This window comes from Haliaeetus leucocephalus, unplaced genomic scaffold, assembly GCF_000737465.1.
Source record: "Haliaeetus leucocephalus isolate CR32 unplaced genomic scaffold, Haliaeetus_leucocephalus-4.0 Scaffold656, whole genome shotgun sequence".
In the NCBI taxonomy this organism is placed as follows: Eukaryota; Metazoa; Chordata; class Aves; order Accipitriformes; family Accipitridae; genus Haliaeetus; species Haliaeetus leucocephalus.
The window spans coordinates 6,564,189-6,577,245 of NW_010973092.1; the positions used below are offsets into that span (position 1 = coordinate 6,564,189).

Genomic DNA, 13,057 nt, shown 5'->3' on the forward strand with positions numbered 1-13,057 from the left:
CCGCCGCTCCAGGCTAGGCTAGGCTCGGCTCGGGTCGGCTTTTTCCCCCCCCGGGGGGGGCCGGGCCCCCCGCGCCTTCCCGCAGCCGCGCCGCTCTCAAGCCGCCGGCTCCGCGCCCGGCGCCTCGACTGCAGCCCGGCGCTCCTCACACTGCGCAGGCGCGTCACGCCCCGCCCAGCGCCACGAGGGCGAGAGGCGGGGCTAGGAGCGAAAGCCACGCCCGTGAAGGGGCGGGGTTCGCGGGGAGGTGGGCGGTGCTTTGTGTAGTGACGTCACCGGGGCGTGGCAGCGTGGAGGAGGGCGGCCATGGCGGTGGTGGGAGCTGGGGAGCGGGGGAGCCTATGCCCGGGCCTGGCCGCTCCTGGTGCCTCAGCGACGTCTGTAAGGAACGCTTGGCTCTAGCGACCCGCGGCTCTTCAAGGAATTAGATGTAGGGACACATACGGGCTCCCGTGGCTCCTCGGCGTCGTTAATTTCCAGATCGGGAGCGCTGGCCATCAAAAAGATACGAGAGGCGGTTTAAAAGGGTCTCTGAAATGGGGGGGAAAAGGGCTGTATGTGTGAAAAAGAGGTGGAGCGTGTTCAGTCTGTCCAGTTAACGCTGAAAGGGCTGTTGGGGCAGGAACACAGCCTCTGTGTCAGGATGTGGTCACTCTACCCAATTCAGAGCTACTCACTTCTGGTGTACTAGAATGGGAAATCTTACAAACACTTAAATGTTTAAATAAACATTAATCCCATGAAATACTGTAAAACAGGACTTGATGAGTTACTCTGTCTTTAACTATCATCATAGTTTAAGGATTTAAGCCTGTTCAGAGATGTAACAAAATAACGTAATGGCTGCCTTGGACTTTGAAAGGCAAACTATCTGCAAATTATTTGTGGCAAAGAAAACAAGTACTGCAGGGCTGTGAGTTAGGATATTTTCTAAATTTCTGAACAAATAGCTGTGCTGCTGTTCTTTTCAGATACGGTCTCCTTGGTGACTTCCCCAGCTGCTCGGGAAGGCCCTGCGATAAGTCTGGTGTTTAACCTAAGTATCTTATTAAACTGTTCTCTTTTGGAAGGTTTTGTAATTTATCCACTTGCGATGCACCTGGTCACATGTGCGTGTAAGATAACACCATCAAAGCATAGTCTGTTTATTTCGTTGAGATGCAAGTGGTGGTTGTAATCCTGCCCTTGGAGAGACCCGTGCCATTCCCAAGGAAAGCAGCAGGCTTGCAAACCTGCATCTCGGAGCAGAGTGGACCTATGGGCTCTGCTAAAGGCATGTAGTGTCTGGCTCTGTAAAATCCTCTGAGAAGCTGTTTATGAAAGGCTCTGTAGAAATGTCAGTACAATCCAGGAAATGGTTCTGAAATGGCAGCTGAATGCTCTGCCTCCACGTTTTTTAAATTTAATTTTGCTCTTCTTGGTTAATACTGGGTGAGGAACCAGATGCTATTAATGGCCCCTCAACATTTCACCCAAACTTTCACCCCAGCCAGAGGGTGAGAGTTGTGGTAAACACACTGATAATGCACCGTGCATAACATGTTTTGGAGCCGTCGTTCTTGCAGTGCAGACAGTAGTTTGATTTTTCAGCAGTAAGAGCTCTGCATCATTTCGATGCAAAGTGATGTGCTTTATTGCTGAAATGTCCTCAGAAGGGGCCACGGAGTCCTAGGAACCTGAAGGATTCCTTGCTATTACTGCATTGACCTTCAAAGAAGGATCTCAAAGCACTTTTGAAAAGCAGTGAGAAAACATTCACTGGCCACATTAGAAACAAAAAAAAGCCGAAGGGCCCACTCTGTGACTTCCCAGTTCCCTTTTCTAACCACAACAAAAAGCTGCTTTTCATTTTGCCCTGTCCAGTTTCCTCTGGGCTGCGTTTCTGCTGGCGATAGGTGGTCTGCCGTGCTCGACTCCCTGTGTGAGGGCTGTCCACTTGGTCCCATCCCTCCTCACGGAACAAGAGCAGGGAGGTTGCTCTGTACCACACACGGGGCCACGAGCCCTCGGCCGCTCCTCTCCTACGGACAGGCTGGGAGGCAGGAGAGGAGCGGCAGAGGGCTCGTGGCCCCAGGAGAGGAGCAGCTGAGCGCTGCTCCAGGATGCACAAAAATGGGGTATTTCATGATTAAAGCAGCTTCGATCTCTTCGTTCCCCAGATGGATGGGACCCTGGATGGGGAGAGGAGAGCTAAAATGTCCTTTTGGCCGCTTTCATTGGTGGTGGAGCTGGATGAAGGGATGGATGGTGGTGGACAAGCCGGAGCTGAGGGGACACCACCACGTCTCCCCACCCTGCATAGGACAGCCATGCCTCTGCCAGTGGCCGCTCCTCAGGGGGCCTTTTTTTTGGCAGGCAAATGGTACTGGGGTCTTTGCAGGTCACCACAGGGGCGAGGAGGGAGCCGTGCCTCAGGCTTCACCCCAGCTCCTGGTGATTTTTGGGGGGAAATGGTCATAAATCCATTATGTTCCATTTCCAGCGCTCCCCGGGCGCGCAACACTTCCTTCAGCCCAGATCCCGCCCGTGACTCACGCCCGCCCTTCGCTTTCCTGTCAGGTTTTACATTGCCAAAGGCCCGCGGCGCCACCCGCCGCCATCTTCCCGCCCGGGCTCTGCCCCGGGACCCGCGGCCGCCGCCAGGATGATGGCGCCACCTGCGGGGCGCCTCCGCCGCGCCTCCCTCCGCCCGCTGAGGGCCTCGCCTCGGCGCCTGGGGACGGGGGCTCCGGGCGCTGAGGAGAAGGGGGTGTCCGGGAGGGACGGGTGGTGTCCGCCGCCGTCGGTCCCTCCCGGCGCTGTGTGGTGAAGGAGGGCAGGAGGGGCCGGGGGGGGGTCCCAGACTCCGGGGACGAGGCGGCGAGGAAGGGTGGCGGGTCTGTGGGAGATGGCAGCGGGGACGGTGGGGTCGGCGGCTCCTGTCAGCAAGCTTAACCAAAGCATATCCGCCTTCACCATGAGAAAAGACCGAGCTTCATCCTGGATGGAAATGCCACAAAGGCCAGCTGTTTCCTAGAGGATGCGGGGAAATGCAAAGCAACACAAAAGTAAAAATAATAAAACCGAAATGTGCTAATTGCTTAGGCCGGGGTCGGGCTGCCCGGTGCTGCGTGGGGAGCCGGGAGCGCTGCAGCGGCAGCGGTGGCCTCCAGGAAGCAAAGAGCCGCTGCCAGTTATGACTTTATTCGTTTTCACATTTAGATATTACAACAAAACTCTTAATGACAAAGGATAACAAGTACTATAGGAGGAGAGGAAAGAAAGCAGTGTTCTAACTGGTTTGATACATAACCGTGAACTTCCAGAGACAAGACTCAACGTGAGTTATAAACACTCACATACGCTGACTGGTAGGAAAACTTCTCACATGCAAACACCCACACACGCACCCACAAAACACACGCTCACACACACAGACCACACTTCTGTACTCGCACATAACCCATGTTGTAACCTACTTGCTTCAAAGGCAGCCCACTGAAACATTGAATGCTGCTGTAGCAACAACAGGTACCAGGCTAAAATATTGCAATATAAATGAAGCGTTACTTGATACACAGGTTTTTCTTCAAAGACACACATGTATTTGCAAGTAGGGGACCCAACACTCTGTTTTCGTGAGGGAGGAATGTCCTCTCAACACCAACACTTTGTAAGGAAAAATGAGACTGCGCGTAGACAGGGAACAGTCATTTTAAAGGAGGAGGATGATAAATAGCTTAGCTTCAATGTTGAGTTCCAGTAAAAAGCCCAAACAAAACAGAGTGCATTGTGAACGTAGCAGGCACAATTATTGAACCCTGGCTTTTAAAAGTTGAAATACTCCTTTGTTGCTGTGGAAAGACAGACAACACTGTTGCCTCACATCTTAAAACCAAAACAGACCAGCTTCATTTCATGCTCATGCTTATCTGGAGACTGTAAAGAAAAAAATGCCAGAAATAACACAAGAGTGTGGGGAATGGTATCAGGTTTGTACACTCTAATTTTAGTACACCTTTAAGACAGCAAAAGTACGATTGTCTCAACAGCACTTCAATATCCCACACTACAATTGTTCTTCAGCAGCAGGAGTGTCTGAAGAGGAGCCAGCATTTGCTCGTATCATGGCTGCATTGTTCATGCCACACTGTTGATGCAGATACAATAGGATCTGATTCCACACACCCCCCCAGCAAGATGGTGCAAAAGAGAGAAAATAAACTTCTGTGGAGTCGAATGATTGTAATGTTCAAAAACCAGGTGCCACACCAGTGCTTTCCCCAGAGTGAAGCAGGGGATCTTAACAATGGCTCTAATGAAGTAACCCTTCTCCACAAGGATGCTTGTGGGCAATTTACAGCTGAACCTTAGAGACAAAGTGCAGCTGTCCTGGCTGGTTGGGAGTGCTGACAGCCAGCCAGGGCACTCAGATGCCTCTGTCCTCTTTCTGCTGAGGAATCCTGCCCGTGCCCTGAAAGTGTCGGGCTTTGCTAGTACGTTTCTATCCCTCACATAAGGACAAGGACTTGCAGCTACTTTGGAATTTTGTTTTTCAACTACTATTTTATTTATAGGGCTCTTTCTGGGGCCCTGTCTCAGATGGGGCTGTGTTTCCAGGCAGAGAACTGTTTGTGAAGCACTGGAAACAAGAGAGCCTGGGTCCTTTGGATGCATGTCACCCAGCAAGCAGCCTGAATTTAACTCAGCCGTCTGTCACCTTCCACCCATGTGAATGCTGGTGGAGACCTCCAGCAGCATGGGGCACATGCAGCCTTCCTTCTGTCAGGGAACCACCAGTTCAAAAACCAGGGCAAGATAAGGGCAGGAGAATTTGGTCTGGTCTACACTCTGTTGGCTGTCCTACTTCCTTGGCCTGGCTCTCCAGCATCTCCTGCCAGAGGATTCTTACTGAGTCATAACAATTACTTAAAGATGTTTAAATTCCTGGCAACTTCAGGGGACACCAGTAGAATTCAGGGAATTCATTGTCACATGCAGTTTCCAATTCCACATCCTGAGCCAGTTTGGCTCAAGCTGGTCTGGCTTTGTGCCTCTTTTTGCCATGGAAATCACAGCCATGTCATCCTGCTGACGCGAAAAGGGAGGGGAACATTAAGCGCTCTGCACAGGCTTAGAGAATCTGATTGACAGGCATGCATTTCCCATGTGCTAAATAAATCTCCCCATTACACTTGTGCGGAGAACTATAATTAAGACTTGGGAAAGTCATCCGTAAGGACTCACAGGCTCACGTCAGGAAATGCATAAAACCCTCTGCTGGAAAAGAAACACAGTTTGGGAAAGCAGTACGTCTGACAGGAAACACAATTTAAAGAGTCCAAACCAAACCCTTGGCTCTGTGCACAGAGGTGTGGCCCGCAAGCAGAAACTCCCCGGTGCTAAGATGCCCTGGTGCAAGGAGCTCTGCCAGCCACGGATGGGCATGTGGGAGAAGAGATGATGACAAGCTGTTCAGATGAGCCTCTTCACCCAGGCTCCTCTGGCGGTGACATAACTGTGCTCTGTGGCTGAGCTCTCGGATTGTGAGCAGGATGGAAAGAAGTAGGTGGGAAGTGGTGAGGCAGCAGCGCAGAAATCTGTAGAGAGGGGCTGCGGAGGTTCCCCAGAGCTCTGAATTCACGTGGTACCTTTTAGAAACAAAAGGCCCAAGTGATGGGATGTTTCCTTAGCAAATAAATGTTCCTCAATCCTCCAGAGATAGGTACACTGTGCTGGCGGCTCTGCAACAGAAACTGGAGAGGAGCCCATCGGGCAGAGAGGAAACGTCATGGTGCAGAACAGTCCATGCAGGAGAATTGGGGCTTGAGCCCTGGCCAGGTGCCGCCCTCCACATGCTCAGTGATGCCAACACACAAGGGGATGCAACCCAGGGCACCTCATTGCTGGAGCTCTGTTCCTTCCATTGTTTCCAAAACCCTTGCAGTAACTTGAAAATAAACATTTCACTCCCTACCACTTTGATCCTTTTCCTCCCAGCAAACAACCCATTTTCACTCTATGTTTAGAAGCCAGCTGAAATTAACACAGCTTTGCTTTAATTTCTCACTCGAGCAACAAATGATCTCAGCACTGCTCTGGGAGAAGGGGAAGGCAAGAGCAGCAGACCTGTGAGTAACCAGCTCCCAGCACAGATCATATAAACCCCTGTTTTTCACAGGGCCTGCAAAAATAGTTGCTGTTTATCTCACTGGGAGGACTGTAGCCATCAGCTGCTGACCTACTCAGCACTAGCTGTGTTGAGATGGCTAAAGTAATCCTGGTGATAAGGCAGATTGACAGGTTTTCCCCCAGCAGAGATGAGAGGGATGTGGGTCTTGCTTGCAGAGGAGATGGAGAGGCTGGCACCTACCTGGAATGAAGTGTGCATGAACATTTACAAAGATCCCTCAGGATGTCTCCGTACACCTCTTTTAAATGTCCTGCTCTTGCTCCTAATACCACTAGGGATTTCTTCCCTTTGATTCTGCTCCACAGCTCAGCAGCTGACATCATGAGGAGAGGAGGAGGAAGCAATCCAAGGAAAAACATTCAGACTGCACACCAGGAAGAAACTTGAGACTAAGACAGGTCTATTTATATCTGACCTGAAATAGGCTTTCTGAATGGGAAGCTGATCTGAGTGGAGGCTGGATGCTAGGCAGAAGGTGCTATAGTGCTGAACACAGGCACCCACTCGCCGGCAGAATGCATCTGTCTGAGCCGCAGGAAGAAAAGAAACGTGAGGAATCAGCGAGGTGCTCCTTCCAGTCCTGGCACGGGGAAGCTGCAGCTGGAGGTGCAGCGTGGGCCATCATGCTGCGGTTCCAAGGACATTAGTGTTCCCCATCCGTTTGGGGTAGGTTCCCTGCTGGGGTTGGGCATAGGTTGAAGGAGAAGCTCTGAGTGACCCTGATGACGTGCCTTGAGGGTGAGAGGGTTGCCTTGGCAGGCGCCTCCAGGGCCTGATGCCATTAGTACTGCTCAGAGAAGAAGGAAGCGTGGAGAGTGGGGGGACTGGCCCCCTCTCCAGGCGGGGTGCAGCTGCCATCCTCAGAGTGTTCTGACAGCTCCCCGTATTCACTGTTGTAAAAAGTCTGGCCTCCGGCTTGGGACCCATATGATGGCCGACATCTGCCCCGCAGGTCCGACTGTTGCCCTGGCAGCTCCGCAGTTCGGCTGGGCCCTTTACTGCTGTGAGGGAGAGAGACACAGAAGATCAAACTGAGCACTCCTGGAAAGCCTCTGTCCTGCTTAGAGAGATCCCAGCTTCAGGAAACACCATCTGCTAATGCACGGGGCAGAGGCAGGGTCAGGAACGGACCTACACCTCCATTTCAAAGCACAACACCAGGCCTTGTTCTAAACCTAAGCACAGCCTGTACGTTTTGTGAAAAATCTGCACATAACCCAGTGACAGAGTTATTTCAGCTCTTCTAGATGCCTTTGGGAAGCCCAGGGAAGGGTTGGGACCCCAATGAGCAGGGAGAGACAAGAGACATTGCCTCTATTGGTCCTAGACCTGGCAGGAGTAACAGAAACTGATACAAACCAACAGCCAGGATGGGGGAAAGGAAATGAAGGAAGATGACGAAGAAGATGTGGGAGGAAATCAGCAATCCCATCTCAGCACCTGCCAATACCAGGTGACTGGCAAGAAGTCACAAGAGCGAGGGCAGGGACACATTCAAGGAGAGGTTTGAGGGCAGTGTTTTCCAGGAGACGGGACACCCGGTAGCCCATGTTGTAGGAGACAACAGGAACGTGCCTTAAGGAAAAGAGGACAAGGACAAGAAGCAGGAGACAGTCTGATACAACAGCAGAGAGACCACAGGGCTATGGCTAAGGGAAAGACAATGACCAGTCTGATTTCATGTTGGGAGGCAGAGGAGGAGAGGAAGAGGCTTGGGACTGGTCTTGTCTACACATGAGCTGACATGGCTCACTCAACACACTGTCATGGAGACAAGGTCCCAGGCTGCTCCAGCACCAAGCAGAGATAAGCTGGACAGGTTCTTGCCCAGTTTCCAAGCCTGGTGCAAGTACATAACCATCCATAACATCCTCAGCACTGAGAATGCCAGCTCAACCTGCCAGGCTCAGTACTGGCACGCAGGAAGTCCTAAGGCCTGTACCATCCCTGCAATGCCACATCGGGGCCCTGTACCACATAGGTCAGGGCTGGGAGAGGGAGGTGGCAGCCACATAGTTTCCATCCATCCCACCTGCCACTGCTTGAACAAGCCCTGACATATTTCACCAGAAAATGTCAATAAGCATTGAAAATCTTATTAACACTGTCACTCCACTGTGCCTCATTATCTTAATGGACACATTCTCATTGAATGGGCACAGTTCATATTTTTAAACCCTAGGAAGCAGCAGGCAGGTCTGTTCTTCGTGCATTTTGCCTCTCATTAATGTGTGCATGGACTTATCTGGCTCAGGGCCCACAGCCCTGCTGCTGCTGAGAGCCCCAAGAGGTATACCCTACAAGGAGACACCAAGAGCTGCCTCCTGGTCTCACTGCATTTGGCAGCAGGGAGGTCTGAGTGGCTAGACTTAAGGAGTACCTGAATCCACCTTCTTTTCTGTGTCGGTTTTCTATCCTCTCAAATTCCTCAGATGCCAGAACCATCCCACTGTCTGTCTGATTGTCCTGGAAGGAAGCAACAGGAGTTATCAGTAACATCCCTGTCGACTGATCAGAGTGGGAAGGGAGGAGGAATCATTCAGGAGATGAGATCATGTGTATCTGTGATGGGAAAAAAGGAGTAGGGGCACTTTACCAGCATGCTTTATGGTCTTGCTGGAACTGATTTTCTTAGGTGCTTTCTTAAAAGCAGTACGTACAAAGGTAGGATTTGTGTGTGCAGTTCAGTACCACTTTTTTGGGGAAAAAAAAGAGTGCTCCCTACCTGGAAGATGTATTACCATCAAATCTGTGAGAGGTGAGATTTTCCTCTAAGACTAAGGAGATGACATAAGTTTTGCCACTATAGAAGTACCAGCCCAGTTTGGAGAGGCCAGGAGGGCTCCTACTGCACACTGCCATGTGGGTCAAGATAGGGGAGGTACAGACAAGCGCTCTGGATTTACCTAGTCCTGTCTGGATTTCAGCATGCTTAACCAGGCCATGTTTACAGATTTGAGAAGGGTGAAGAGCAGGCTCTTCAGTGAGGTCCTTTATAGTCCTTGCTTGTAGATCTAACCTCCCTATTTCACACTCAGGCAGTACAAGCTGTGCTGTAGAGAAACCCCTATGTGCCAGGTGGAGAAATGAATGTGCATAGGACTGGACGGACTGAACAGGAATGACACAGACAGACTGACATTAGATAGGAGTGATCTTCCTTCCATGATCTTAACAGCAAAGGTGTCAGGAAACAGCTGAACATTTTTTTGCCCCCTGCTCTACCCCATTCAGGTGCTACTCACCGGGTGTGCCTTGTACATTGTATGTGTCATGGGAAACTCTTCAAATGTCTTTATCCTGGATGGACATCTGATCTGATTTCCTCCCGTCAAACAACCAGGGAACGAGACACAGTTGTAGTATCTGCCGACAGAAGCATACTGTATTCAGTAAAAACCAACAGAGTCAATGCCCTGAATAAAAAGAACCTGAACCCAACCTCCTCTCCCTGCAACCAAAGTATGCAGGGAGGCAGATGACCTAAATGGTGGATTTTGGGAGGGGAAAGGGGTCACCTTAGGCCTCTTAAACCCATACTACTTCTGCAGTGGGGAGCACCCAGACTTCCTGATTGCATCAGGCCCTGATTACCTCTGGGCTTTGGATAAGTACAGTAATGTTATCTAGATCCCAGGCATCACACTATCATCACAGCTCCCAGGAGACAAGAAGCTTAGGCCTAATTGTTTGGGTTAGTTAAGAACAGACAGGATGAAGCTTCTGCACTAGCAGAAGGGCAGAGGCTCAGCTGACACCTTCTCTCCTCATCTACCCGATGGGCCACAATGCCTTTAGTGGGATGTGTAGCTGGAGGCAGGAGAAGGAATGTCATAGGCTTACACATCAAGGGCTCTTTCTCATCAGCAAAGGAAAGTGATTTTGCTTTTATAAGCAAGATGTTATGGCGTAAATGCTTGATCACACCTGATCACCTGGGATTTTTCCAGCATCTTGCTACAGGGTTCTCCCCATATGTCTCAGGCTCCCTTACAGCTCAGGCTGCTGGCTGCCTACTGGGTGCTCTCTGCCCTTTTCAGAGGGGATTCACCTTGCTGCTAGGCTGTGGCAGCGTATCCTCATGTCAAAGTCCTCTTCATCTGAGTTTTGCTGGGCAGAGGAAGGCACCTGGGAGAAACCATCATCTTCTGAGCTGTGAGAGTCGTTCAGCGGGATGTAATCCTTCCCTTCCTGGTAGGAAGAAGAGTGAGTGGCCTTACAAGAAGGGGAGGGCTTTCCCACAAGAAAGGGCTTTACAAGAAGAAGCTGTCAGAGTTGGGGAGGAAAATTTCTGGTTCATGTCTTTTGTTTCTCTGGGACAAAATATCTGGCTGGAGATTTCTGTGCCCTCTGCGTTAAGCAGCTGTGAATGTTGCAGGTGCAGGTAGGTGTGTGTGAGCAGGAAAACAACCCAGTCCTATGGCACCTACAGTTCTCTAGCCTACATGGGCAGAGCATGTGCTCTGGGGGCACATCATTGCAGCTTAGTCATGCCTGTGCTGGGATCCAGTGCTCAAAGGTTAAAATTAGGGATGTTGGGATGAGACAGTACTCATATTTAAGCATTTAGCTATCATCTTACGAAAGGGAACATCAAGAAAATATTAAAATCAGAGCTGCACACTCATCACAGTTAAAAGTCCTGGTGAGTTACTGCATGGCAGTGATTAGTAATAGTTTCATAGAAATTTGTATATCTGACTGCTGTAATGGAACAGTTGTTTGGTTCACATGGCCCTGACATTTAGATCTAAGGATAGAGTTTCAGAAACTCTGGTGAAGTCCTGGTTTTCATTATGCAAGCGTGTGGGAGGCAGGAGTGCCAGAGCCTTGACTCAGCTGAAAAATTTCAAATAATCATCTGGGTATTAGGATGGAAATACTGGAATGACGACTGAGAGGGCACCCACCCTGCAAAGAGTGGAGCTATATTAGGATGCAGCTAGAGGGCTATTGCAGAAATGAGCTCTCCAGTAGCTCTGGGAAACAGACGTCCAGGAAACCCTGTGTTATCCCTTGGCCTATGCAAAGGTATTGCATTGGCGAGGGAGTCAGAGGAGGGCACAGTGAGGGAGCTAGCAGTGTGAAAAGAGAGAGCTGTCTGGAGCTGAGCAGGGACACAGAGAGGTTTTCACCTGCTGGACGTTTTCCTGAAGAAGGTTCCCTAGTATCTCCACCAGGTCGGAGAAAGTTGGTCTCTCCTTGGGATCACCATGCCAGCAGCTCAGCATTATACGGTAACTGCCAAGAAGAGATGCTGTTTTTATGCCACAGAAACCCCCTCCTACTGCACTCAGCAGCTCCTACCCATGTGGTACCCACTGGGACAGCATGTACCTGCACCGTGAAGGAGAGCTCAGCACCCCCCAGCACATTGGCCACATGGACCTACTGAAAGAGGGGTTGGTTCATTATGCACTGAATATAACAGTGCACAAGGAGCTAATTCGGACACCTCTGATACCCTTCGGAGCAGGAAAGCACATTGCCCACCTACAGACCCATCCCAGTGTGGGTATGCAAGGGTACCTAGATAGCCCTGATTCAAACCCATCTGTCTTGCCCTCCAGGCAGTGGCCTGGCGTGAAGGATGTGTTGGCTTGTCCCCCATGCTGGCTGAAAGGTCTTTGCATCCCACAGAGGGGCCTGTCCTGCCCTATGCTGGAATCTGGAAAGTTTCTACCATCCCACAGAGGGCTTTGCTCTGACCAGTGCTGGGATCTGTGAGGTTTCTGACTCACATTTCTGCTGTGGCGTACTCTGGGGCTCTCATCCTGGTACCGTCTTTGAGCCTCTGGCAGAACTCCTCATTGATCTGGACTCCAGGGTACGGAGATGCCCCTAAAGGAGGTTCAAAGAGGGGTGAGAACATGAAATGTGCCATCAGAAGCCAGTCCTTCTGAGACTGCCCTTCCTCCCCAAACACTGGGAGATGTGGTCACTTCTCATAAACAGCCCATGTCCTCGGTGCTGCCTGAGACAGGCTCCTCTGCCTCAGTGAGCTGGAGGCCACCTCTGCATGCCTGTCTCCCCATCACTCTGTTCATGGGTGGATATGGCCTCCATATTTTTTTTGCCTACATCGACGTCTCTTCCCATCACCCTCATTAGCACTCACCTAGCGAGAAGATTTCCCAGAGGAGGACCCCAAAGGACCAGACATCACTCTGGGTAGTATAGACCTTGTCAAAGATGCTCTCTGGAGCCATCCACTTCAGTGGGAGACGGGCCTGCAGGAGGGAGAGGCAAGGCACAAGCATTCAGTTAGGGACATGCCCAGGACAGCCCTTCTTGTAGCAACAGGATGAAAGGAATGAAAGGAAACCAGAGCTGATAGCCCTGCTCCTCTCTCCATGGAGGAATGGAGGTTTGGTTAGGCCAGAGGAAGGGATGAAGACACTGAAAGGCGGAGTAAAGAGTATAAAGAAAGACGACTAAGTTAACAACAGGCTGAGAGGCAGAAGGAAGGAGACAGAGGTCTGCTGGTGGAGAAGGAGGATAGCACATACATCATTGGGCCAATGGTTCTGGGTCCCAGCCACACAAGTGGTTCCACTCCTCCTTTTTCACCTTTTCCTCAGTTTATTCCATCCCCAGAGTAGATTATGAACACCTCAAGGGGGCCTAATCTGTATATAGTTTGAGAAGATGGCACTCACACTGCCTTTCCTGACATAGTCAGGGTCCTTGTAGATGTCCCGTGCCAGGCCGAAGTCACAGATCTTTACCACATTGTTCTCTGACAGCAGGATATTGCGAGCCGCCAAGTCTCTGTGGATACACTGAAGGCACACAAAGAGGAAGGCGCAAAATCAGAGGGACAGTAACCACCACCAGAAAGTACAGAGCACCCCCCTCCCCTCGTGAACCTGAGCTGTAATGGGG

General features: G+C 50.9%; 1 protein-coding gene across 2 annotated transcripts in view; it reads right to left on the bottom strand.

The window, feature by feature from the left end:
* Positions 1–3,384: 3,384 nt before the first annotated feature.
* FLT4 (fms-related tyrosine kinase 4) overlaps positions 3,385–13,057 on the bottom strand; it is a 59,990-nt gene continuing 50,317 nt past the window's right edge. For both annotated transcript variants that reach the window (XM_010578916.1, XM_010578915.1), the window contains exons 23-30: positions 12,832–12,954; positions 12,291–12,402; positions 11,914–12,013; positions 11,308–11,413; positions 10,224–10,363; positions 9,418–9,538; positions 8,553–8,638; positions 3,385–7,173 (exon numbers count right to left, since the gene is read on the bottom strand). In XM_010578916.1, the coding sequence (XP_010577218.1) occupies positions 6,954–7,173; positions 8,553–8,638; positions 9,418–9,538; positions 10,224–10,363; positions 11,308–11,413; positions 11,914–12,013; positions 12,291–12,402; positions 12,832–12,954 (1,008 nt within the window). In that variant the 3' untranslated portion in view covers positions 3,385–6,953. The remainder of the gene's footprint in view (positions 7,174–8,552; positions 8,639–9,417; positions 9,539–10,223; positions 10,364–11,307; positions 11,414–11,913; positions 12,014–12,290; positions 12,403–12,831; positions 12,955–13,057) is intronic.